At 66.3% G+C, this 23,128-nt stretch overlaps 5 protein-coding genes across 6 annotated transcripts; 1 reads left to right on the forward strand and 4 right to left on the reverse strand.

Annotated features, from left to right (window-relative positions):
* Positions 1–160: 160 nt before the first annotated feature.
* LOC141733390 (vesicle-associated membrane protein 5-like) lies at positions 161–3,011 on the reverse strand. The gene is made up of 3 exons (XM_074563691.1): positions 2,879–3,011; positions 1,738–1,869; positions 161–1,442 (listed from the first exon to the last, which is right to left on the reverse strand). The coding sequence occupies exons 1-3, from the start codon at positions 2,879–2,881 to the stop codon at positions 1,233–1,235; spliced, it is 345 nt and encodes a 114-aa protein (XP_074419792.1). The 5' UTR covers positions 2,882–3,011; the 3' UTR covers positions 161–1,232.
* Positions 3,012–3,633: 622 nt separating this feature from the next.
* Positions 3,634–5,853, reverse strand: VAMP8 (vesicle associated membrane protein 8). Its single transcript, XM_074563519.1, has 3 exons — positions 5,653–5,853; positions 4,603–4,803; positions 3,634–3,847 (listed from the first exon to the last, which is right to left on the reverse strand). Exons 1-3 carry the CDS (start codon positions 5,653–5,655, stop codon positions 3,704–3,706), a joined length of 348 nt encoding a protein of 115 aa, XP_074419620.1. The 5' UTR covers positions 5,656–5,853; the 3' UTR covers positions 3,634–3,703.
* Positions 5,854–5,926: 73 nt separating this feature from the next.
* Positions 5,927–12,592, forward strand: GGCX (gamma-glutamyl carboxylase). 2 transcript variants are annotated; one of them, XM_074563515.1, is made up of 15 exons: positions 5,927–5,965; positions 6,039–6,257; positions 6,867–7,025; positions 7,466–7,631; positions 8,324–8,402; positions 8,506–8,612; positions 8,828–8,991; positions 9,617–9,876; positions 10,564–10,695; positions 10,780–10,931; positions 11,019–11,188; positions 11,300–11,430; positions 11,500–11,647; positions 11,966–12,161; positions 12,268–12,592. In XM_074563515.1, exons 1-15 carry the CDS (start codon positions 5,953–5,955, stop codon positions 12,449–12,451), a joined length of 2,280 nt encoding a protein of 759 aa, XP_074419616.1. In that variant the 5' UTR covers positions 5,927–5,952; the 3' UTR covers positions 12,452–12,592. The 2 variants fall into 2 exon arrangements, with proteins under 2 accessions (XP_074419616.1, XP_074419617.1); XM_074563516.1 differs by having other exon boundaries at positions 8,539–8,612.
* A 934-nt stretch (positions 12,593–13,526) lies between these two features.
* Positions 13,527–17,502, reverse strand: MAT2A (methionine adenosyltransferase 2A). Its single transcript, XM_074563517.1, has 9 exons — positions 17,256–17,502; positions 15,739–15,816; positions 15,534–15,656; positions 15,340–15,452; positions 15,116–15,259; positions 14,794–15,012; positions 14,525–14,707; positions 14,312–14,445; positions 13,527–13,915 (listed from the first exon to the last, which is right to left on the reverse strand). The coding sequence occupies exons 1-9, from the start codon at positions 17,344–17,346 to the stop codon at positions 13,813–13,815; spliced, it is 1,188 nt and encodes a 395-aa protein (XP_074419618.1). The 5' UTR covers positions 17,347–17,502; the 3' UTR covers positions 13,527–13,812.
* Positions 17,503–19,075: 1,573 nt separating this feature from the next.
* On the reverse strand, positions 19,076–23,127 carry LOC141733311 (histone H2A.V). The gene is made up of 5 exons (XM_074563518.1): positions 22,927–23,127; positions 20,253–20,330; positions 19,856–19,969; positions 19,652–19,781; positions 19,076–19,367 (listed from the first exon to the last, which is right to left on the reverse strand). Exons 1-5 carry the CDS (start codon positions 23,077–23,079, stop codon positions 19,306–19,308), a joined length of 537 nt encoding a protein of 178 aa, XP_074419619.1. The 5' UTR covers positions 23,080–23,127; the 3' UTR covers positions 19,076–19,305.
* Between the last annotated feature and the right edge of the window lies 1 nt (position 23,128).

Here is a 23,128-nt window from a genome sequence, read left to right on the forward strand (position 1 = left end):
TCCCCTGGCCGGGTGCCATTGTGTCCCCAGGTCCCCATCTCGGTGGCAGGGCCACAGCACCCTCCTGTCCTCCCCCACCCTGGGTTGGTGGCACCTGGGGACGAGACCGGGTGTCCCCAGGACGGGTCCCCCTGGTTTCTTATTGCGGGGGTCTCCCCAGTAGCGGGTTGTGCTGGTTTATTGTGGCAGGGTCCCTCCCGACCCATTGCTGTTGTTGGGTCTCCCGGGAGTGAGACACGGGGGCTGGTTATTGCGGGCTCTCCCCAAATCCGGTCCTGCAGGGTCGTTATTGCCGGGTCACCTCGGAGCAAGGCATGGCGGTTCGTTATTGTAGGGTCTCCCTGGAGATCATCCCACGGGCTTGTTATTGTAGGGCCCTCCCTGGAGGGGGTCCTGCCGCTCTGCTGTTGTCGGGTCTCCCCAAAACAAGTCCCGGTGCTTATTTATTGTAGGGTCTCCGTGGAAATCATTGTGCTGCCCTGTTATCGTAGGGTCTCTCCGGAGATTGTCCTGATGGTTTATTATTGTAGGGTCCGCACAGACATCGTCCCACTGCTCTGTTATCGTAGGGTCTCCCCAAAATAACTCCTACGGCTTGTTTACTGTAGGGTCTTCCTGTAGTGGGTCCTGTTGGTTTATTATTGTAGGGTCTCCTCGGAGGTGGTGGTGGGGGGGTGTCTGTCATTTTTGTTATCGTAGGGTCTCCTCAAAGCAGGTCCTGGTGCTTATTTGGAGTCTCACCGGAGATCATCCTGCTGCTCTGTTATTGTAGGGTCTCCCCGGAGGGGGTCCGGCACGATTGTTATCGTAGCGCCTTCCCGCAGATCATCCCACCGGTTTGTTATTGTAGGGGCTCCCCAGAGCAGATCCTGGTGCTCATTTATCATGGGGTCTCCCTGGAGTGGGTCCTGCCGGTTTGTTGTTGTGGGGTCTACCCCAAGCTGATCCTGCCGGTTTGTTATTGTAGGGTCTCCCCAGACAAGTCCTGGTGCTCATTTATTGTGGGGTCTCACCAGAGATCACCCTGCTGCTCTGTTATCGTAGGGTCTCCCTGGAGGGGGTCCTGCCGGTTTGTTATTAGGTCTTCTCAAAGCTGCGCCTGCTGGTGTGTTATTGTAGGGTCTCCCCAAAACGAGTCCTGGTTCTTATTTATCACAGGGTGCCCCCAGAACAGATCCTGCCGGTTTGTTATTGTAGGGTCTCCCAAAGTCCCAGCCATAACTCTGGGGGGTTCATTCCCCCCCCCCGGAGGGGGTAGGGGGGGGGACAGTGACGGTGAGGGTGACGATGGTGGGGGCTGGTCGTGACAGCCATATGGCCAGGCCGAGGGCGAGGAGGAGGAGGAAGGCAGCGATGAGGCCGATGGCTGCCAGGCGCCAGCGCCGGTTTCCCCTGCGCTGCTGCTGCGCCACCGCCCGGGTGCTGCGGGTGAAGGCTTTGCCCTGCGGGAACAGCGCCGGGGGGGCTATAGGGTATCCCCCATCCCCCCCACCCCGGGCCATACAGGCCTATGGGGGCGGGGGGGGGGCACTATAGGAACTCTGTGGGTCGTGTGTCCCTATAGTGCGTCTCCCCGCCTGGGGCTGTGTGTCCCTATAGCGTCCCCTGGGGCTGTATGTCCCTAGAGCGTGTGTCCCCCCCCTGAACCCCGGGACTGTGTGTCCCCTGCAGGGCTGTATGTCCCTATCGTGTGTGTCCCCCCCCCTGCCATGGCTGTAGGTGCCGGTGGGTGCTCACCATGGCGCACAGCTCCTGGGCCCGGGTGTCGAGGTCGCTGAGGCGCCCGTCCCGCTCCAGAGCCCGGGCGAAGTTCTGCTTCATCAGCTCCGTCACCTCCTCTGCCTCGCGCTGACACTGTGCCAGCCCCGCCTGGGGACACGGGGGGGGGGGGTGGGGACATGGGGACACCATGGGGATGGGGCATAGGGGGACCAGGGGGACATAGGGACCTTGGGGACAAGGGCACCGCAGGGAAGGGGAACCATGGGGACAATGGGGATGTAGGGGACCACAGGGACAAGGACACTGCAGGGAAGGGGGACCTTGGGGACAGGGGGATCTTAGGGACAAGGACACTGCAGGGAAGGGGCATAGGAGGACTTTGGGGACGAGACCCTCGGGACATGGGGACCTTGGGGACAAGGACAATGCAGGGAAGGGGCACAATGGGGACATCAGGGGCCCAGGGGGACATATGGGGTCACGGGGACCATAGGGCCAAGGGCACCATGGGGACAAGGGTGCTGTGAGACGGTGGCACATAGGGACCATGGGGACATGGACACCGCAGGAACGGGGCACATGGGGACATAGTCACCATGAGGAGGGGTTGCACAGGGACACGGGGACCACGGGCACCCTGGCACCAGGCAGAGGGGGCACATGGGGACCATGGGGACACAGGAACCATGGGGCACACCCGGACCACGGGGCCAGGGGCGCCATGGGGATGGGGCAGAGAAGGGACATGGGGACAGGGCACGGGGGCCAGGGGCACTGTGGGGTCAGGGCACACACGGGGACACGGGGACGCCAGGGCACGGGGGGGGGCCGGGGCACGGAGGGGGGGGGCGGCAGGGCTGGGGGACACGGGGACCCCGGGGCCGGGACACCGGGACGGGGTGGGGGGGGGACACGGAGGGAGACAGAAAATTCCACGCGGGCCACCCACACCCCCGGGGCCGCGTCCCTCCCGGCAGCAGGAAGAGCCCGGGGGCACCGGGACTGGGGGCGGGTGCACGTGTGTCCCCAAGCCCCCGGGGTGGTGGTGGTGGGGGGGGGGGTCCCCGTGTCCCGTCCTCCCCCCGGTGCCGGTATCCCCCCCCCCGGAAAACGAAAGCGAAAGCAGCAACGGAGCGCCCCCCCCCCCGACGCTCACCATGGTCCCGCGGGAGCGGTACCGGGCTCGGTGCCGGTAACGGAGCGCCCGTCCCGGTCCCCGTCCCGGTCCCGATCCCCGTCCCCGTCCCCGTCCCCGTCCCCGTCCCGCCCCGGCCCCAGCGGCCGCGCCCGGCGGGAGGGACCGGGACCGCCCCCCCGGGTCCCGCGTGTGTCCCCTCCCCGGGCGCCCCCGGCCCCGCAACCCCCCCAGAGGTGGTGTCCCCAGGAGCCCCCCCGGGACCCCCATGCCCCCGCGTCCCCCAGGACCCCCCACTCAGGCCCCCCCCCCCCCAAGTCCCCTCAGATGTGGGTCCCCCCAGGACCCCCCAGCCCTGAGTCCCCCAAAGCCCCCCCCATCCCTACAGCCACCAGATGTGGGTGCGTGTCCCCGACTCCCCCCCCACTCAAGCCCCCCATGTCCCTGCAGCCCCCCGAGATGTGGCTCCCCCGAGATGTGGGTCCCACTGGGACCCCCGTGTCCCCAAAACCCCTCAGACGTGGATCCCCCCAGGGACCCCCCCCCAACATCCCCCCCATACCTGGGTCCCCTGGGACCCCCGTGTGCCCACCCCTGCCCCCCCCCCGGGCCCTGTCAGGGTGGCGGTGCCACCACACACTGAGCCCTTTGTCCCTTGGCGCCAGCCGCCCGCCTGGCACCGCTCCCCGCCCCCCCGGGCACAGCGCCCGCCTGTCCCCACACGTGTCCCCACGCGTGTGCTCCCCCCGGCGCGCACACACACTCAGCCCCACACGGCTCGTCATCCCTGTATTCCCCGGGGACACAGGGGTGGTCGGGGGGTCCCCAGGGCGGGGACAGGGGGCTCTAGGTGGGGATGGTGCCAGTGGCCAGGAGGATGATGAGGATGAGCACGATGGCGCCCACGAGGCCGAGGATGACGAGCAGCTTCACGTTCTTCCACCAGTACCGGCGGGCCATCTTCTGCGACGTCGTCTTGAAGTGCTCCGACTGCGGGGACACTGCTCAGGGGGGCACTTGGGGACAACCACTGCCACCCCGGGGACACCCACTGTGACCCTGGGGACCTCCCACTGCCAACCCTAGGGACGCCCCACTGCCACCTTGGGGACACGCCACTGTGACCCCAGGGACAGTTGCCGCCAGCCTGGGGACACCCCACTGCCACCCGAGGGACACCCGCAGCGACCCCAGGGACACCTGCTGCCACCCTGGGGACACCCAGTTGCCACCCCAAGGACTCTAACTGCCACCCTGGGGACCCTCTGCTGCCACCCTGGGGACCACCTGCTGCCACCGTGCCGACACCCCTCTGCCAGCCTTGGGCACACCTCTCTGCCATGCCAGGGACACCAACCGCCACTCTGGGGACCCTCTGCTGCCACCCTTGGGGACCTCCCTGCCACCCCAGGGACCCCCTGCTGCCACCCAAGTGCCCCAGAGCCCCCTCAGGGACCCCGTGTGCCACAGCCCCATGTCCCCCCAGGGTCCCAGCACCAGCCTGAAGACCCAGTGCCACCACAGGGCCCCCATACTGGGCCCCCCGGTGACGCTGTGCCACCTCAGGGACCCAATGGCCACCCCTGGGGACCCTGTGCCCACCTTGGGGACCCGGTATCCCACCTTGGGGACCTTGTGCCCCATCTTGGGGACCCTGTGTCACCTCAAGGACCCCATGTCCCATCCTGGGGACCCTGTGCCACCCCGGCGACCCCGTGCCCGCCCCGGTGACGCTGTGCCCTCACGGTGGCCTCCAGGTCCTGGCTCTTGCTGTGGAGCTGCTCCAGGTTTTCGCCCCGTGCCAGGATCCGCTCCACGTTCTGGGTCATGATGGTTTTGACGCCCTCCACCTCCTGCTGCAGCGCCCGCACGCGCCCGCTGTCCCCCGCGCTGCCCGTCACGCCGCCCATGGCACTGCCCGCCACGCTGCCCGTCCCGCTGCCCGCCTGCTGACACAGCGCCGGCGTCAGGGGGGCCACCCAAGCACCCGCCACCCCCCTGGGCACCCCCCCAGCACCCCACATGTACCCTGGGCGTGCCCCCGAGTGCCCCGCACAGACCCCTGGCACCCCCCCAGAACCCCATGAGCACCCCTTGAGCACCCCATATACACCCTCCGGGCACCCCACATACACCCCCGTGAGAACCCCATAGGCACCGCACATACACCCTGGGCACCCCCAAGCACCCCACAGCACCCCACGCCCACCCGAAGCGCCTGCCAACCGCCCTGGACGATGCCCAGGCACTTCCCTAAGCACCCCGTAGGCACCGCAAGCTCCTCCCGAGCCCCTCGAGCCCCCCACACGCACCCCCCCGAGCCCCCCACAGGCACCCCGAGCCCCTCATCGGCACCCCGAGCCCCCCATCGGCACCCCGAGCGCCCCGCAGGTGCCCCATGTCCACCCCAAGCACCTGCCAGGCCCCCCATCAGCACTTCCCCACACACCCTATAGGCACCCCCAGGCGCCCCCCAGCACCCTGCAGCCACCCCCCAGCGCCCGCCTGTACCCCGGGCACCCCCCGGGCACCCCCCGGGCACCCCCCAAGCGCCCCACAGGCGCCGTATGTCCCACCCCAAGCTCCTGCCGACCCCCCACCGGCACCTCCCCGAGCGCCCCGCCGGCACCCCGAGCCCCTCTCGGCACCCACAGCTTCCCCTTGGCCCCCCACAGGTACCCCAGACCCCCGGACGCCCCCCTGGGGGCCCCCCGCACCCACCCAGCCCCTGCCCGGCCCCCCCCAGACGCCCCACAGCCCCCCAAGCGCCCCCTGTGACCCCCCCCCGGGCCCACCATGGCCGCTCCGCTCCGCTCCGTCCCGCCGCTGCCCGCGGCGGCCCCCGACCCCTGACCCCTGACCCCGCCCCCCCGGGGCTTCCGGGAACGGCGGCAGCGGGAGGGGGCGGGGTGAGGGGTCGCGGCGGGGCCGAGGGCGGTGACGGCGGGGGTGAGGGGTCGCGGCGGGGTCAGGGGTGACGGGGGTCGGGGGTGACAGGGGTGGGGGGGCGGGGGGGGACGGGGACGGGGGCGGGGTCGCGAGAAGGCCACGCCCCGTGACGTGGCGGGGCGGGGCGAGGGGGCGTGGCCGTGGCGATGGCGGCGGCGGGTACGGACCGGGGCGGGGGGGGGGAGAGGGGCGCTCGGTGCCCCGTGACTCCTGACCTTTGCCCCCCGTGTAGGCCCGGCGCGGCGGAGGCGGGCGGAGCGGGGGGAGGCGGCGGGGTCGCCCCGGTCCCCCCCGGCCCCGGTCCCGGTCCCGGTCCCGGCCCCCGGCCCCGGCCCGGCTCGGCGCCTGCTGGGCTTCGACCTGCGGGAGCTGGCGCGCTGGGAGCGCTTCGTGCGGCTGCTGCACCGGCCCACCGACCCCGCCGCGCTCGGGGCCTTCCGCGGGGCCTTCGGTGAGGGGACGGGGACGGGGACGGGGGGCTCCGGTGAGGGGGGAACGGCGGGGAGCGGGGAGGGTAGGGGGGACTGGGGATGGCTGTGGTGAGGGGGGGGGTCAGGGGGAACCGAGTGGACCGAGGGGACGGGGGGAGGCCGGGGAACGGGGGGCCTTCGGTGAGGGGGGATCAGGGGACCGGGGGGGGGGCTTCGGTGAGGGGGGGGACCAGGGGGGCCGGGCGGACCGAGGGGGCTCCGGTGAGGGGGCGATTGAGGGATCGGGGGGACGGGGGGGAGAGACCGGGGCGACTTCGGTGAGGGGGGGGACCAGGGGGAACTGGGGGCACTGGGCTTTGTTGGGGGGGGACTGTGGGGTGTGTCACCAGGCACGGGGGGGCTCAGGGGCATCGTAAGGGGGGATGGGGGGATCCCGGGGGGACCCGGGCGTCTGAGGGGACCCAGGTGTCCGGGCCTGGACACGTCACCACCGGAGCCAAGATCCAGGCGGAGGTTTGGTGGGGGTGGGGACAGCGGGGGGGTCAGTGTCCGCCTGGACGCCTGGGTCCACCCGCAGGCCCGTCCCGGGGGGGGTGTCGCTGACCGCCCGCCCTCCCGCCCGCCCGCAGGGCTGCTGATGGCGCTGGACGTGCCGCAGGAGCGGGGCCTGGGGCAGCTGGACCAGCGGTTCCTGGACGGGCTGGAGGTCTGTCGCTTCCCGCTGCTGCCCTTCCTGCGGCCGCTGCCCCTCGACTGGATGTACCTGCTCTACACCGTCATGTTCCTGGGTACGGGGACGGCGGGTGGGATGGGGACGGGCACTGGGAGTGGGATAAGGGACTGGGACAGGGACGGGCACAGGGAGCGGGACGGGCGGTGGGACTGGGGTGAGGGACTGGGACAGGGACGGGCATTGGGACTGGCACTGGGATGGGCACGGGGCCGGGGACAGCCACGGGGATGGCCAAAGGGACTGGGATGAGCACTGGGAGAGGGATGGGCACTGGGACTGGCACCGAGACAGGGATCGGGAGGGGAACCGGGGAAGGATGGGGACAGGCAGGGGGTGGCACCGGGACAGGTACCACAATGGCAATGCGGACCAGGCACCGAGATGGCCACTGGGGGGTGGTGCCAGGGAGAGGGGACGCGTCCCCGTGGTTGAGGGGACACCGGGAGGGGAAGCGGGGACAGGGGGACGGGGACGGGACGGCTGCGGTGCCCGCAGGGGCGCTGGGCATCATGCTGGGGTGCTGCTACCGCCTGAGCTGCGCTGCCTTCCTGGGGCCCTACTGGTACCTGCTGCTGCTGGACAAGACCTCCTGGAACAACCACTCCTACCTCTACGGGCTGCTGGCCTTCCAGCTGGCGCTGATGGGTGCCGACCGCTACGGGTGGGCACCGCCGCTGCCCACCGCCCACCCCTGCGCTCCCCGGGGCACCCCAGGGTTTTAGCAGGGTCCCCCAAGGTCCCCATGGGGTGTCACTGGGTAGCCCGGGTGGCACGGGCACGGGGGGGCCTGCAGGGCACCGACGTCACTGTGGTGTCGGGTCGCCTGTGGGGTGGCGCGGTCCCTGGTGCCCCCCATAACGCTGGGTCCCCACGGCGTGACATAAGGATCCCCCACTGGACTGGGGTCCCCATGGTTCTGTGTCCCCATGGGGTGGCACAGTCCCTGGCGTCCCCCATGGCTCTGTGTCCCCATGGAGTGGCATAAGGATCCCCCCCCGCACCAGGGTCTCCTGGCTCTAGGTCCCCAGAGGGTGGCCGTGGCCCAGGTGTGTCCTCCCCATGGCTGTGGGCCCCCACAGGGTGACAAAGGATCCCCGAGATCCCCTGTGGCAGCAGGGTCCCCATGGGGTGGCACAGACCCCGGTGGCTGGGTGCCATGAACCCCTGTGGCACCAGGGTCCCTGTGGTGCTGTGTCCCCAGGGGGTGGCCCTGGCGTCCCCACGGCACCAGGGTATCCCCATGGCTCCGGGTCTCTGTGGGGTGGTGGCACGTGTCCTCTACAGCACTGGCGGTGGAGGTGACAGTGGCCTGGTCACCCCTTTCCTCCGGGGGGGATCCCCATGTCCCTGCAGGTCTGTGGACGGGCTCCTCCGTCCCCAGAAGAGGAACGCCCACGTGCCGCTGTGGAACTACGCCCTGCTGCGTGCCCAGGTGGGCGCCCAGACACTGGGGTCCCTCGTCCCCTGCCCCGGACACTTGGGTCCCCTCTGGGACCCCCCACCCCCACCCCCTTCCCCATCACCCCTTCCCACAGATCTTCATCGTCTACTTCATCGCGGGGCTGAAGAAGCTGGACGCCGACTGGGTGGGCGGCTACTCCATGAACACCCTCGCCCGCCACTGGCTCTTTGCGCCCTTCAAGTGAGGATGAGGAGGGTGACGGGGACGGGGTGAGGATGAGGACAGTGCGGGGGGGGTGGTGCTAGGGACGAGGTGAGAATGAGGAAGCTGATGGGAGGGGGACGGAGTGAGGATTAGGACAAGGAGGGTGACGGAGGGTGACAGGGTGAGGGTGAGGAGGGTGATGGGGACGGGATGAGGATGAGGAGGGTGACCCCCCCACCCCCCCCCCGCAGGCTGGTGCTGTCGGAGGAGATGACCAGCCTGCTGGTGGTGCACGGAGGGGGGCTGGTGCTCGACCTCTCCGCCGGCTTCCTCCTCTTCTTCGACGCCACCCGGCCCCTCGCCCTCGTCTTCGTCACCTACTTCCACTGCATGAACTCCCAGCTCTTCAGCATTGGTGAGGCACGGGGGGGGGGCACCCCCAAAGGACCCCAAACACTGGCAGGGGCACCCAGGCACCCTCCCACCCCCACTCCCACCCCCCCCAGAGCACCCCCAGCTTGGGCAGGGGCACCCCTGGAGCACCCCATACCAGGGCAGGGGCACCTGGGCACCCCCTCAAAACATCCCCAGCTGGGGCGGGGGCACCCAGGCACCCTCCAACCCCCCCCCAGAAGCACCCCCAGCCCAGACAGGACACCCTCAAACCCCCCCAAAGCACCCTGAGCCCGGGGAGAGGCACCCCCGGGCACCCCCATCCTGGGCAGGGGCACCCAAACACCCACAAAACACCCCAACCAGGGCAGGGGCACCCCTGGAGCACCCCTATTCTGGGCAGGGCCACCTGGGCACTCTCTGCACCCCGTCCCCTCCCCATCCCACCCCCCCAAAACACCCCCAACCCAGGCAGGGCACCCTCAGACCCCCACAAAGCACCCCTACCCTGTGCAGGGGCACCCCAGGAGCACCCCCAATTTTGGGCAGGGGCACCCAGACCCCCTCCCTGCCACCTTGGGGGACCCCCAGGGTGCGGTCTGTGGTCAGAGGGTCCCTGAGGGGTGCCGTGCCCCCCCCCCCCCCAGGGATGTTCTCCTACACCATGCTGGCCAGCAGCGGGCTGTTCTGCCACCCCAGCTGGCCCCGTCGGCTCTGCGCCCGCTTCCCCCCCTGGCTGCGGGGGGTCCTGCCCAGCACCCAGCCCCCCCGCACGAGCCCCGACTGTCACTACGGGGGGCGGGGAGGGCGGGGGGGCCTTCGGCCTCGCCAGCACCTGGCCGCCGCCTTCACCGTCCTCTACGTGCTGGAGCAGCTCTTCTTGCCCTACTCCCACTTCATCACCCAGGTGGGGGCATTGCAGGGGGGGCAAAGGGGGGACAGAGGGGCATGGCCAGGGGCGAGGGGTCATTTCTGGGGACATGGGGGGCATTTTTAGGGATGTAGGGGACATTTTTGGGGATGTGGGTTATTTTGGGGGACATGGGATGATACTTTTTAGGACACGGGGGGATTTTGTGGGACGCGGGGGGCATTTCTGGGGATACGTGGGTTATTTTTGTGGACGTGGGGGGGTATTTTTTAGGACATGGGGGCATTTTAGGGGGCTTGGGGGGCATTTTTGGGGACACAGGGGTGTGAAAGGACACTTGGGTCTGGGGGGGGATGCTGGAGGGGGTGCCGCTGGGGGTGCAAGGGGACAATGCCAGGGGGAGGAGGGGGGGGGCTTGGGGTGAGGGCAGTGCTCGGGGCGGGGGGGGCAGGGTGGGTAAGGGAGTGTTATTGGGGACACAGGGATGAGGGGGCTGGGGGGACATGGGCACGTGGGGACAGCGTTGGGGGAACACGGCGGGGGGGGGCACTGCCAAGGGAGGGGGCTCACCCAGGGGATGAAGGAGAGGGCATCCAGGTGTCCCCCCCGTCCCCTCCATGTCACCGTGGGGTGGGGGACAACGCTGTCCCCTGGTGTCAACCCTCCACCCTGTGTGTGTGTGTGTGTGTGTGTGTCCTGTCGTCCCGTTTCCCCCCCCCCCAGGGCTACAACAACTGGACCAATGGCCTGTATGGCTACTCCTGGGACATGATGGTTCACTCCCGCTTCCACCAGCACGTCAAGATCACCTACCGGGACGGGCTCACCGGGGAGGTGGGCTACCTCAAACCGGGGGTGAGTAGGGACCCCAGAGCAGGGCAGGGGGACACGGGGCAGGGGGGGGGGTCCCCACAACCAGGGGACAACCCCTCCGGGCAGGTGTTCACGCAGAGCCGGCGCTGGAAGGACCACGCGGACATGCTGAAGCAATACTCGACCTGCCTGAGCCAGCTGCTGCCCCGCTACAACGTCTCCCAGCCCCAGATCTACTTCGACGTCTGGGTCTCCATCAACGACCGCTTCCAACAAAGGTCTGGGGGGACCCACACGATTTGGGGCCGGGGGGGGGGGGGTGGCAGGGGGGGGCTGCGGTGGTGCTGACAGCCTGTCCCCCGCAGACTGGTGGACCCGCGGGTGGACCTGGTGCGGGCGCCGTGGTCCCCGTGGAGCCCCACGCCGTGGGTGCTGCCGCTGCTGCTGGAGCTCTCGCCGTGGCGCCAGCGGCTGCAGGAGCTGGAGAACCAGCTGGACGGACACACCGACGCCGTCTTCATCGCCGACTTCCCTGGTACAGGGATTGGGGGGGATCCTCTGGGCTTGGTGGGGGGGGCACCCCAGGGGGTGAATGCCCACCTTTGGGGGGGGGGGGGCTGCACCCCTTTTTTGGTGTTTTTTCCAGGCCTGCACCTGGAGAACTTCGTCAGCGAGGACCTGGGTAACACCAGCCTGCGGGTGCTGCGGGGAGAGGTGCTGGTGGAGCTGGTGGAGCAGCAGCGCAACCACTCCCTGCGGGAGGGCGAGGGGATGCAGGTGAGGGCCTGCAGGGACACTGGGGGAGGCATCGGGCGTTCCTGAAGCGTGCTGACCCCCCCACACCAGCTGCCGGCGGGGCAGTACCACAAGGTGCACACAGTGTCAGCGGAGCCCTCCTGCTACATGTACCTCTACGTCAACACCACGGCTCTGGCGCTGGAGAGGAACCTGACGCGGCTGCAGGAGCTGCGGGAGCAGGTGCAGAACGGCACCGGTGAGCACCGGGGTGGAAGGTCTCAGGGACCCTACCCAAATCCCCCCCACACCCCCCACCCCAGCTCACCCTGAGCACTGGGGTTGGAAGGTCTTGGGAACCAGCCCCCACCCCCCCCAATCACCCCCCAGCTCACCCCGAGCACCAGGGCTCGAAAGTCTCAAGGCCACCCCCAAATCTCCCCCGAGTGCTGGGGGGGGAGGGTTGGAAGGTCTCGGGGACCCCCCAGCACAAATCTCCCCCCCAGTTCACCAGGGCTGGGAGGTCTCGGGGATCCCCCAACTCCCCCCCAGCTCCCCCGGTCTCTGGTCCCTGCAGCAAAGGAGCCGCTGCCCCCTGAGCTGCGGCCCATCCTGGGGGAGCTGCCGGTGCCGGGGACCCCCCCAGACCCGCTGGTGTCAGCGTTCCTGCGGCGGCAGCAGCGTCTGGAGGAGCAGCAGCGGCGGCGGGAGGCCAGCCTGGCCCAGCGCCTCCTCCGCTTCCTCCGCAAGAAATTCTACCTCTTCCGCCGCAGGTAAGACCCCCAAAATCACTCACTTCCCCCCCTCCCTCCCCCCCCGCCTTAAATTTGCCTCTTCCCCCCCTGCCCCCACCCCCCTTTGACACCCCACCTCTTGCAGCGCCCTGATGACCTGCATCTCCCTGCGCAACCTGGCGCTGGGCCGGCCGCCCCTGCAGCAGCTGGCCCAGGAGGTGGCCTTCGCCAACTGGCGCGGCGAGGAAGAGGAGGCTCGGCCAGAGGGTGAGGGGGGGGCGCAGGGGTCCACGAGCTCTGAGCAACCCCAAGAACCTCACATTTTTTAAGCCCCACCCTCCCCCATGCCTTAGTTTCTCCGGGGTGGAGGCAGATAACGGTCGAACGCAGCAGTTTTATTGAGATTTCTTTTTTTTCTTTTTGGAATTGGTGAAATAGAGACAAATTGTAATAAAACCTCCAGAAAAAAAATATTAAGAACAAAAAAAGAAAAAAAAAAAAAAAAAAACAAAAAAAAAAAAGAGGAGGGAAAAAAAAAAAATAGAAAAGAGAGAGAAAGCCCCCCGCCATCACCCCCACCCCCCCAAGGCACTTCTGGGGGCGCCGGCCCCCCCAGGACGGGCAGGTAAACAAGCCGGCTTCTCTGTACCACACCGGCCAAATGCGCCGCGGTCCCAGGGCCGGGCAGCCCCAGCTCCTGCCTGCCCCTCTCCCCCTCCACCAATAAACACAATTTCCCCCCTTTTTCACTCCGATTGAGAGGCCCCCGGGGCCTCCTCGGAGCAGGGGGGGGGGAAAGGTGGCTGGAGGGGGGGTGAGGGGGCTGGGGGGGGGCTTTCAGGAAAATCAAGAGCTGCCGTCTGAGCCCGGGGGCTTCTCTGTACTCACGCCCCGCGCCTCAGCACACAATAAATACACCGCTAGAAAAAAAACGTTCAAGTATGAAGGGCCAAATCCCTCCCCTTTTTCCCCCAAAAATACATATAATAAAGCTCGGCCGAGCCCCCCCCCCACCGCAGCACCGAGCTGGGGGCGGGAAGGGGGGGGGGTGTTGTGCAGTTGTGGAGTCACTTCAGCTTTCTTACAAAGAAAAAAAAAAAAAAAAACAAACCAATAAAACATTTTCCTCCGGTACCAAACCCACACGGGGGATTCGGAAGGGGACAGTTTTAACACCATCTCTCCCCCCAAAACGTGCATCCTCCGAGAGAAAAGAGGTTTAAAATCCGGATTAAGAACAAAACCAGCACCAGTGAGGTCCCGGCTGGAAAGGGGGGGGCGCCGAAACGGCGTGTTCCCCCCCCCCGCCACGGCAGGACAGTGAGAGTCGAGGGGGGGGGGAAGCGCTCGGGGCTTTTTGCCGTCTCTGAGCTCAGACGTCACGCACGAGATTTTTTTTTTTTTCCGATTAAAAAGAAGCCGGAGGGGGGTCGGCGGCCGCGGAGGCTGGGGGGGGGGAACAGGAGTCGGGGGAGAGGCACGAGGCCGCGCGTGGTCCCCACACAACCGAAATGATGGCAAGAAAGAGAAAGAGAGAAAAAAGGGGGGGGGGGGTGAGGGGACACGGGGCCAGGAGAGCCTGGGGGGCGGGGGGGGCCGAGCTCTTTCCCCCAGAGCCCGCGAGCTTCTCTGTAGCCTACGCCCGCGGGAATGGGGGGAAAAAGCCTAACAAGGCTTTGTTTTTTTTCTCTCAGTATTTTAGTTTTTTGGGAACTTCCCAAGGGAAACTGTCCCTACCAAAGTGGCCATAGGCTGCGGTCCTCTGATAGAGGGGCTTCTTCAGATCCAGATCCCTGGAATATACAAGTCCTCAACTCAGTAAAGAGGCTCCGGCCCCGCGCTCGCCCCTTCCCTACCTGGCCGGGGGGGGTCTGCGGCGGCACCTCCGTCTCCCCCCCACCCCCGGGGGGGCGGTTGGAGCTTCCCCGGCTGCCCCCACCCCAAAGTCCCGAGAAGCCGGAAAAGCCCCAAGCGCTCGGCTCTCAGCGGATACTTACCCCCAAAATCCGCGCCCGAAAGCGCCTTCTCCTCCGGCAGAAGCGGCTCCTTGCCGGGTCCAGCTGCACCAGGCGGTGACCGCGGCTGCTCCGGGGAGGGGACCCCCGCACGCTGCCACCGCCCCGGTGTCCCCCCCAACCTTCCTCTCCCAGCGGCGCGTGTCCCCCCCCCCCTTCTCCGGCGCCCGTTACCTGACGATCACCCCAGGGCGCAGGTCGAAATTCTTCTTGACAATCTCCAGCAGCTCCCGCTCACTCTTCTGGGAGGTGCCGTAGTGGAAGATGGAGATCGACAAGGGGTGGGACACCCCAATGGCGTAGGAGACCTAAGGTGAGGGCCCACAGATTAAGCCTGAGGACCCCCCCCCGAAAGGGTGGGGAGGGGGACACCTGCCTTGCACCCACCTGCACCAGCACCCTGCGGCATAGCCCGGCCTTGATCAGGGACTTGGCCACCCAGCGCGCGGCGTAGGCAGCCGAACGGTCCACCTTGGTGTAATCCTTCCCCGAAAAGGCGCCGCCGCCATGGGCCCCCCAGCCCCCATAGGTGTCCACAATGATCTTACGGCCAGTCAGACCGGCGTCGCCCTGCAGGGGACACAACATCGTCACCGCCACGTCGTCGTCGTTGTCACCGCCGCGCCAGCACGGCTTCAACTGGCAAACGGCCGTACCTGGGGGCCGCCGATGACGAAGCGGCCGCTGGGCTGGAGGTGGTAGATGGTGTCGTCGTCCAGGTACTTGGCCGGCACCACCGCCTTGATCACCTTCTCCTTCAGTGCGTCCCGCATTTCATCCAGGCACACCTCCTCGTCGTGCTGCACCGAGATGACGATGGTGTGCACCCGGATGGGGATGACTGCGCCGCGGTCCTGCATGTACTGCACCGTCACCTGCCGGGGGAACACACCCAGAGGGGTCAGGGAGGTTTGGGGACTTCCCAGGAGTGGTTCTGGGGACCCTCCCGAGGCGGCGGGGGATCGCAGGAGGCCTCACCTGTGTCTTGGAGTCGGGGCGCAGCCAGGGCAGGGTGCCGTTCCGCCGCAGCTCGGCCAGTTTGGCATTCAGCTTGTGGGCCAGCACGATGGTGAGGGGCATGCACTCCTCCGTCTCGTCCGTGGCGTAGCCAAACATCAGGCCCTGCAGCAGAGGGAGCAGGCGGTGAGGCTGTGACCCCCTCCGGCCCCACCGCAGCAGCTCAGGTGGCACAGGGGACTCACCTGGTCCCCGGCGCCGATGTCTTCCTCGCTGCGGTCCAGGTGGACACCCTGGGCGATGTCGGGCGATTGCTGCTCCAGGGCCACCAGCACGTTGCACGTCTTGTAATCGAAACCTGGGGCAGAGCGGAGGCTGCGGTGAGCCCAACGCACCAAACCCCACACCAGTGATGAGCCAGTGACCCCCCGGAACCTACCTTTAGAGGAGTCGTCGTAACCGATGTGCTTGATGGTGTCCCGGACCACCTTCTGGTAGTCGACAGCAGCCCGCGAGGTGATCTCCCCCGCCAGCAGGATCATCCCTGTCTTTGCCACTGTTTCTGAGGGGAAGAAGGAGGACGTCAGCACTGGCGTCACCTACCCAGCACCGGCGTCACCCCATGTCCCCAGGGAGCAACTCACCGCAGGCCACCTTGGCGTCGGGGTCCTGCTTGAGGTGGGCATCCAGGACGGCGTCGCTGATCTGGTCGCAGATTTTATCTGTGAGGGGGACACAGATGGCGGGAGGCCATCAGGGTGGCGCAGCACAGCCCTTCCTTCCGGAGCCGCAGTCCCTCGGCACAGCCGATTCCCGATACGGCGCTAAGCCGGGAGCGGGCGCCATGGCCAAGCCTCGCCTTAAGCCGGCAGACAGCCCTCACCTTGTCCCCGTGCCGGGTTATTAGCCTGGAATTTCAGGCATTTACCAGTTAAGCTCCAGTTACAGCTGGGTCAGGGCTGGGGTTCAGCCACCTACGGCACCTCCAAAGGGGACCTGCAGCCCCTTCCCTCCCGGAACCAGTTCCCTCCATCCCCCGGGATGGTTTCTTCTGGGAGAGGGAGATCCCCCTCCCGCTCCCAGAGCTTCCCAAGGGCCACTCGGGGCTCGGTGGTGAATAAGCAACTTCCCTGGGAGCGTGGATGTCCTTGGCGGCGACCTTTTGGGCTGGATTTGGGAGAGGATGAGGCCAGCGCTGGGCTGGGGCGAAAGGTGGCGGTTTCTTGGGGTGAAAGAGCGCGGAAACGGACCTTACACCCATTCGCGGGCACTAAACTCTTTTTATCTTTGTGGCAGCGGGGGAGCTGCGGGACGGGGAGCCCCAAAGGCACCCCCAGGCTGGCGCTGGTGACGCCGTGGGGGTGGGGGTGCTGGTGGTGAGCCGGAGCCGGGCGGGAGCCAGGGAGCGCTGCACCCGCAGGCAGGGGAGGCAGGCAGCTGCCCGCCCGGTTCCCAGTCATGTGCCCCGAACGGGCCGGTACAAAGGCAGGGAGGGAGCCCGGCACGCCATGGCACCGTGCTCGGCTGCAGCCTGCGAGCTCGGGGGGGTTAACAGCCCCCGCGGGGGGAGCCGACCCCCAGCCGGGGGGAAGGGGGAAGTCTGGGGACTCCTGAGCCCCTCGGGCAGCCCCAGCGCTGAGTCGGGGGAGGGCGAGGCGGGGACCCACCCGGGGGGTCGGGGTGCTCCGAAGGACCCTGCCGGGGGAGGAGGCCTTCGCCGGCTCCTGCCGCACCCCATGGGAGAACCGGGGACGCTCCGTGGGCGGGGGTGGGGACACACACCGGGTCCCGCCGACCCCCGGCAGCTGCTTAGTCACGGCTGAGTCACGGCGGCCCCCCCCCCCGCTGTTGCGTCACCCGGTACGACCCCCGCCACCCCCGGTGCGTGTCGTGCCATGTCGTGTGTCGCGTGTGTGTCCCCCCGCCCCACGCGGGAAGCACGTGCACACCGGGGCCCGCAATGCGGCGCGCGCCGCCCCGCACTGCGCGCGCGCCCGGTGGCGTCACCACCATCATCCCCTCCACCGCCACCCCCCCAACCTGTCCGACACGACCCCCCCACCGCCGCCGGGAGCGCCCCCTCCTCCTCCTCCTCCTCCTCCTCCTCCCCCCGCCCCGCCGGGCCGCGCCTGCGCGCTCGCCGCCCTGCCGCGGCCCGCACCTGGGTGCCCCTCGCCCACGGACTCGGAGGTGAAAAGGAAGGTGCCCTCCTCGATGAACACCTCGTGGAAGCCGTTGAGTTGCCCGTTCATAGCGGCGGCGGCGGGGCGGCGGCGGCGGGCGGAGCGGATGGGGCGCGTAGAGACCGTGTAACGCTGGCACGGCCGCGGCGGACTAAGAGCGGCGTCCGCCGCCCCGCCTCTATTTATATCCTCCTCGCCCCGCCCCGCCGCCTCCTGCCACCAATGGCGAACGCTGAACGCGGGGCGACGGAACCACTGCCGGCGGGCGGGGGGGCGGTTACGTAACGCCGAGGGCGGCCTCCCCCACCGCCGTTGCCCCGCCGTCTCCGCCGCCGGCCGGGCGGCCAACGGGGTCGAGAGGGCGGCGGGGCCGGCTCCCCTTCTCCGCGGGGAGCGGCGGAGCGGGCGGGAACCGGCGTCCGCCGACGCTCCCCCCCTCCAGACGCGGTGGCGTGGAGCCCGCCGCTGGGGCCGGCGGCGCGAGGCGCGGGGAGGCGGGCGCACGCGCCGTGCGGCAGCGCGGGGCGCGCATGCGCGCTGCCTCGCCCGCCGGCGGCGGGGACGGCCCCGCCCCGCCGCCATCTTGCGGGCCGAGCGCCGCCGCCGCCATTGTGCGGGCTGGGGTGCCGCCGCCCCCCCCCCCCCCCATACACACACCGGCACCGGCTGCCCCCCTCGTTCCCGGGCCGCCCGCCCCTCACTCCCACCCCACCCCCTCCCGCTACCATCTTGTGAGAACGGCGGCAGCGCCGCCACGGCCGAGGCCGCGCAGGCCCGGCCGGGCCCGGCCCGGCCCCGCCAGACGGTACCGGAGCCGCCCCCGGCGCTGTAGGCGGGGCTGAGGGCGGCGAGAGGGCGCCTGGGGCCGGTGGCCGTCGTGGCCTCCTGGCGCCTGATGCAACCGGGCAGTGGTGTTGCCAGTGCCGGACCGCCAGCCCCGCCCCGGCACCGGTCCAGACAGACAAGACATGCGAGTCCCACGTATGCGGGACAGACACACCTGGGACGCCAATACCCAGGACAGACGGACCCCCAGGCCCACATACACAGGACAGATAGACAGACACCCAGGACCCATGCACACAGAACAGACACCTGACACCCATGTTGCCCAGGACCCACCCAGCCAGGTCAGGTGGACACCCTAGACAGACAGGGACACAGACAGATGGACACCCGGGCCCCACCGGCCCAGGACAGATAGACAGTGGTACCCCAGTACCCAGGGCAGACAGACACCTGGGACCAGTATGGCTCAGGACACACAGGACACCTGGGGCCCACAAACCCTGGACAGACGGACACCCAGGACCATGGTGCCCAGGACACATGAACACCCAGGGGCCACAAACCCCACATGGACACCTGGGACCACACACCCAGGACAGACAGACAGGTCACCCATTGCCAGGACAGGACACTTGGGTCCCGCGTACGCAGGACAGACAGACACCCAGCACCCCAGTAACCAGGAGAGACGGACACCTCACACCCACGTGGCCCAGGGCAGACGGACAACTGAGAACCCACGTACCCAGGACACACGGACAGCCAGGCCCGCCGTGCCCGGGACAGATGGACGGACGGGCCCCGTCCCCAAACCGGGAGCGAGGCGGCTCCAGGACCCGGGGGAGCCCCGGGCAGCCGGGGCCATGTGGGGCCGGAGCCCTGGGGCACGCCCCGCCCCGTCTATTTGCATAGGGGGCGGGGCCGGGCCACATTTGCATTTCGCGCGGGCCGGGGTCGGCAGGGGGGTCCCCCCACCCCCTCCCGTCACCGACACACGGGACGAGCGCACTTTTGTAAAAAATGGTTTATCCCACTGTATAAAAGGCGGGGGAGCCCTGAGCCCCCCGCCGCCCCCCGCCAGGGTACAGCTTCCCCTACAGCCCAGAACCACCTTCTCGCTACAGGCAATTCCTCTATTTGCTTCCTTTAAACTATGCCTTAAAAAAAAACCCAAAAATCCATGAATCCCCACGATTTCTCGTCCCAGGTACGCCGTTGTTCTTTTTCTTTTTTCCCCCTCTATGCTGTTTTTTGCTGTCCTTTCTTGCCAATGAGGGATTTGTGGATATGGGGGATTACACCTGCGGAAAGAAGAGGGAGATTCCCATCAGATACGCAAAGACGTCCCAAAACGCTCAAAAGAAATCCTCTGTTCCCAGTGGAATTTTGCCATAAACCAGTATGAACATTTCCTGCCACTCGACGGATCGCCCTCCCGGTGCTCCAGTCAGATCCGGGGAAGCAGTGAGCCTCTGGTATTTATCACCGCTGCCAAATTCCTGTGTATTTTCCTTGTATTTTTCCCCCTCCTCACCCTAAAATTCCCAGTTCGGGATGGGAAGGGGACATCGAGGACAATACCCACCTCCACCAGCAATGGTGGCTTTGATGAGCGAATCCAACTCCTCATCCCCGCGGATGGCCAGCTGCAAGTGGCGAGGAGTGATCCGCTTCACCTTCAGATCTTTGGAAGCGTTGCCCGCCAGCTCCAGCACCTGCCGGAAAACCGGGAAAACATTCAGGATCCCACAGGAAAGGACATTTGCCACCCGCAGATGAAGGGACCTACCTCTGCAGTGAGGTACTCAAGGATGGCCGCACTGTAGACGGCAGCAGTAGCTCCCACTCGTCCATGGCTGGTGGTGCGAGTCTTCAAGTGCCTGTGGATCCGGCCCACAGGGAACTGGGGCAGGAACAATTAACACCTCGTTAACACCTACACCTTCCCCGGTACATTTGCCTAATTATGCTGATTTGGGCCCAAAAGATTCCCCACCCTGCCCATCTACGGCTTCTGGGTCCTCATGACAACATAAATCACAAAACATTAAGTTTTCACCCCACCCCCCCCCCCCCAAAAAAAAAAGAGGGTTTGGGGCACCTTGCCTCCCAGAAGGGGAAGTTTTGCTCAAAAATTCCCCTTTTAGGATGAAATCAGGGAAGCAGCGGGCGCCGTCATGCCTTACCTGCAGCCCGGCTCTCTGTGAGCGTGACACGGCCTTGGCCTTGGCCTTCCCACTGTCCTTTCCCGCCTTACCTCCAGCCTGCAAGAGAGAAACACACCTATTAATTATCCTTAATTAATCCAGAGAGACCTGCTGCGCTATAATCCAGAAGCAAACATGCTCTCTGCCGCTGCAGGAAACCTTTCGGCCTCTCAAACGAGGTGAGTTTGAGGGGACAAGGGGGGGTTTGACGGGAGGTTCCTGCCACCGCTATTCCCATTATTTTCCAGAAAATGCCAAATGGGGGCAAACCAGCCCAAACAACCCCCTTTTTTTTGCAGCAGCTGTGAGAACAGTTTGATTCCAGACTGGTTTTCTGCCCTCTGAAGGTGGGTGCTGACACAGGCCGCAGGCCAGGATGCTGTGCCTGTGCACAGGAATTTGCAGCCCAGGCCAGCAGGATTCAAGGGTAGTTCCCTTCCTGCTCCGGATCAGAAAATCACCCAGGAGCCACAGAAATCTTTAATACACGCCCCCCCCCTCCAAATTAAGTCTCTCAGCCTGCAATGAGCGGAGCAGCCCCTGTACAGCCCCTGCAGAGGGAAAGCCGAGCCCTAAAACACACTGGGTACTTGTAATCCCCATTTTTACACCATGTATTGATCCCGCAATTCCCATCCCTTTCTAAAAAAGAAGGAATTGCACCTCGCTGTGAGGGAGTTGGAAGTTGCCACCAGCCCTTCCGGCTCATTCAGAAGGAACCACAGGATCCAGAGATCCCCAGGAGACCAAGGCAATGCTAATTGAGCATATTAATCCTTAAAATATGGTTAACATGGGGATGTCCAAGATCCTCGTCCCATCCCAACAAGGAGGGAGTTAACACCACACACTTGCGCCAGCTGGGAAAAAAATAAGTCACGAGGGCAAGATATTTAATCTGGAGGTGATAAAGGAAGCAGAGTGGCGCTGGGCAAGGCCAGCAGCACCGGGCACAGGTGTGTTCCTCCCCACGGCAGCACCGGGGACGCTGGTGGAGACCTGGCTGTGGGAATGCCAGCAGCTGGCAAACCCACACGGCATTTTGGCAGCTGACGCCACGACAGGTGGGGCTGTAGAAGCATTTGGCTCTGCTTTGTTATCATGGAGACGTGTCCAGAAAGGCTTTCAAGCACCTTCACTGCGGTGAAGCGTCAGGAGTTACTTTTGTCAGTAGAAAACATCACTGAGTAAAACTTCAAAAATCAGGAAGGAGGATCTGGGGATATTTCCTCACTCTAAAAATAAAAGACAGCTCTGGGAAAAGCACTAGCTGTTCACACCGACAGCTCTCATCAGCCAGCTGTGAACTTTCCCACTTCTCCATCAAGTTTTCCAGCCAGCAGCTGCCCCACCTGATGGTTCTTTACATGATATTTGTCTAAGAGGAGGGAAGAAAATTCTCACAGAGGAAGTCCTGAGGTCTGTCTCCATCTTCGGGGTTTGCAGAGGAAACACCGCAACAGTTTCCCACAGCTGAGCCACCACCGGCTCCCTAAGGAAGTTCTTTCTCCTCCCAGCGGAGAAACGAGGGCTCTTTGACGAATCTCAGCACGGAGATTTCCTCCTCTTCCTCGAGCAGTGTCTCTTCCCCTGGGCTCAGTCGGGCCAGAGATGGGAGCAATCCACTCCTTTGTCCGGAGGGGACCGCACTGAAGGGCGCAGGAACGCGACATCTCCTTCCCTTCTCCCCACGGAAGCTGCTCACTGGAAGCTCATTCCCGTACCGAAACCTCACTGGATTTAACACACTGTATCTCATGCAGCAGGGAAACCACCTTTTTTTTTTTTCTTCTTCTCGTTGCTTCAAACAGGACTAAAATACTTCAAGAAGTAACTTTTTATCTGTCGCCACATGTTATGAGATATCCTTGAGCGTAAGTTTTCTGCGGCGAGGGTTGCATAATCTCACAGAGCAGTTTCCACATTAACCCTTAGCGATCGGGGCCGTTCTAGAGCCTCCTCGTATCTTCAGTGACGCTTACAGACCCTGCGGCTGGGGCTTCCACGGGCTTCAGCTGCCGGATCACAGGAAGGAGGCAGCGGGGAGGATTAAACCCCCACTTCCCCCCCTCGCCAGAATCAGAGTTTTCCTTGGGAAGTCACCAGCGAGCCTCAGCCCACTGAGTGGATGGGGAGAACCGAAGCCCTGGAAGTTAAATGCTCCCCCGGGGCACGGGGGACTCCCCCGGGCCGGTTGACAGCCATCCTTCAGGCCGCTCCCCGCGTTTTCCGCCCCTGACAGTCACTTCCTTACTCTACAGCCAACTTTATAAATGTGTAAGTGCGGAAAGTAGCTGTACAGAGGCAGTTTCACCGTAACTGATGGAATCAAGGCGGTCACAACGGCTCCCGGCCCCCCCGGGAAGGCTCTGACAGCACACGGGGGTCCCGGCCCCCCCAAGAAGGGGCCTCACACCAGGATCGAGTCGGCGGGAGGCTCCGGTTATACAACGGGTGGGGGGCGAGGGGGCGACTCGGTCCCGGGGCACCCCCGGGCAGGGCCGGGTGCGGCCCAAGGTCACCGATCGCTGACAGAGCCCGGCCCCAGGGCCGCCCGCCCCCCCAGCCGCGGGCCGGTACCGGAGCCGCCCCCCCCCCCCCCGCCCCGCCCCCGGAGGGTCCGGGGCGGGCCCAGCCGCCCGCCGCCCCTCACCATGGTGCCGCCGCCGCCCGAGCTCCGGTCCTGAGTCCGCGCTGGAGCCGCCTCAGGAGCCGCCAGACAATAACCCGCCCGAGCGCGAGGAGGGAGCCCGGCCTGCCGCGGCAGCGACCACCCAATCAGGGAGTCACATAGTTGTTTGAACATCCCGCAGCCGCCAATCCCAGAGCCGCTTCTTGGCCCCTCGCTGGCTCCG

This window comes from Larus michahellis, chromosome 20, assembly GCF_964199755.1.
Source record: "Larus michahellis chromosome 20, bLarMic1.1, whole genome shotgun sequence".
Classification (NCBI taxonomy): domain Eukaryota; kingdom Metazoa; phylum Chordata; class Aves; order Charadriiformes; family Laridae; genus Larus; species Larus michahellis.

Coding starts and splice junctions, on each gene's coding strand:
- LOC141733390 (XM_074563691.1), bottom strand. Junction 1,443..1,737: donor CCCAGGAGCTGTGCGCCATG/GTGAGCACCCAC, acceptor CTGTTCCCGCAG/GGCAAAGCCTTCACCCGCAG.
- VAMP8 (XM_074563519.1), bottom strand. Junction 3,848..4,602: donor GCCAGGACCTGGAGGCCACC/GTGAGGGCACAG, acceptor GTGTCCCCGCAG/TCGGAGCACTTCAAGACGAC.
- GGCX (XM_074563515.1), top strand. Junction 7,026..7,465: donor CTACACCGTCATGTTCCTGG/GTACGGGGACGG, acceptor CGGTGCCCGCAG/GGGCGCTGGGCATCATGCTG. Junction 9,877..10,563: donor ACTCCCACTTCATCACCCAG/GTGGGGGCATTG, acceptor CCCCCCCCCCAG/GGCTACAACAACTGGACCAA.
- MAT2A (XM_074563517.1), bottom strand. CDS start 17,346: ATGAACGGGCAACTCAACGGCTTCCACGAGGTGTTCATCGAGGAGGGC. Junction 15,817..17,255: donor CGTGGGCGAGGGGCACCCAG/GTGCGGGCCGCG, acceptor TCCCCCTCACAG/ATAAAATCTGCGACCAGATC. Junction 15,013..15,115: donor GCCCCGACTCCAAGACACAG/GTGAGGCCTCCT, acceptor TTCCCCCGGCAG/GTGACGGTGCAGTACATGCA.
- LOC141733311 (XM_074563518.1), bottom strand. CDS start 23,079: ATGTTCAAACAACTATGTGACTCCCTGATTGGGTGGTCGCTGCCGCGG. Junction 20,331..22,926: donor CGGGCGGCGGCGGCACCATG/GTGAGGGGCGGC, acceptor TCTCTCTTGCAG/GCTGGAGGTAAGGCGGGAAA. Junction 19,970..20,252: donor CACAGAGAGCCGGGCTGCAG/GTAAGGCATGAC, acceptor TTCCTGCCCCAG/TTCCCTGTGGGCCGGATCCA.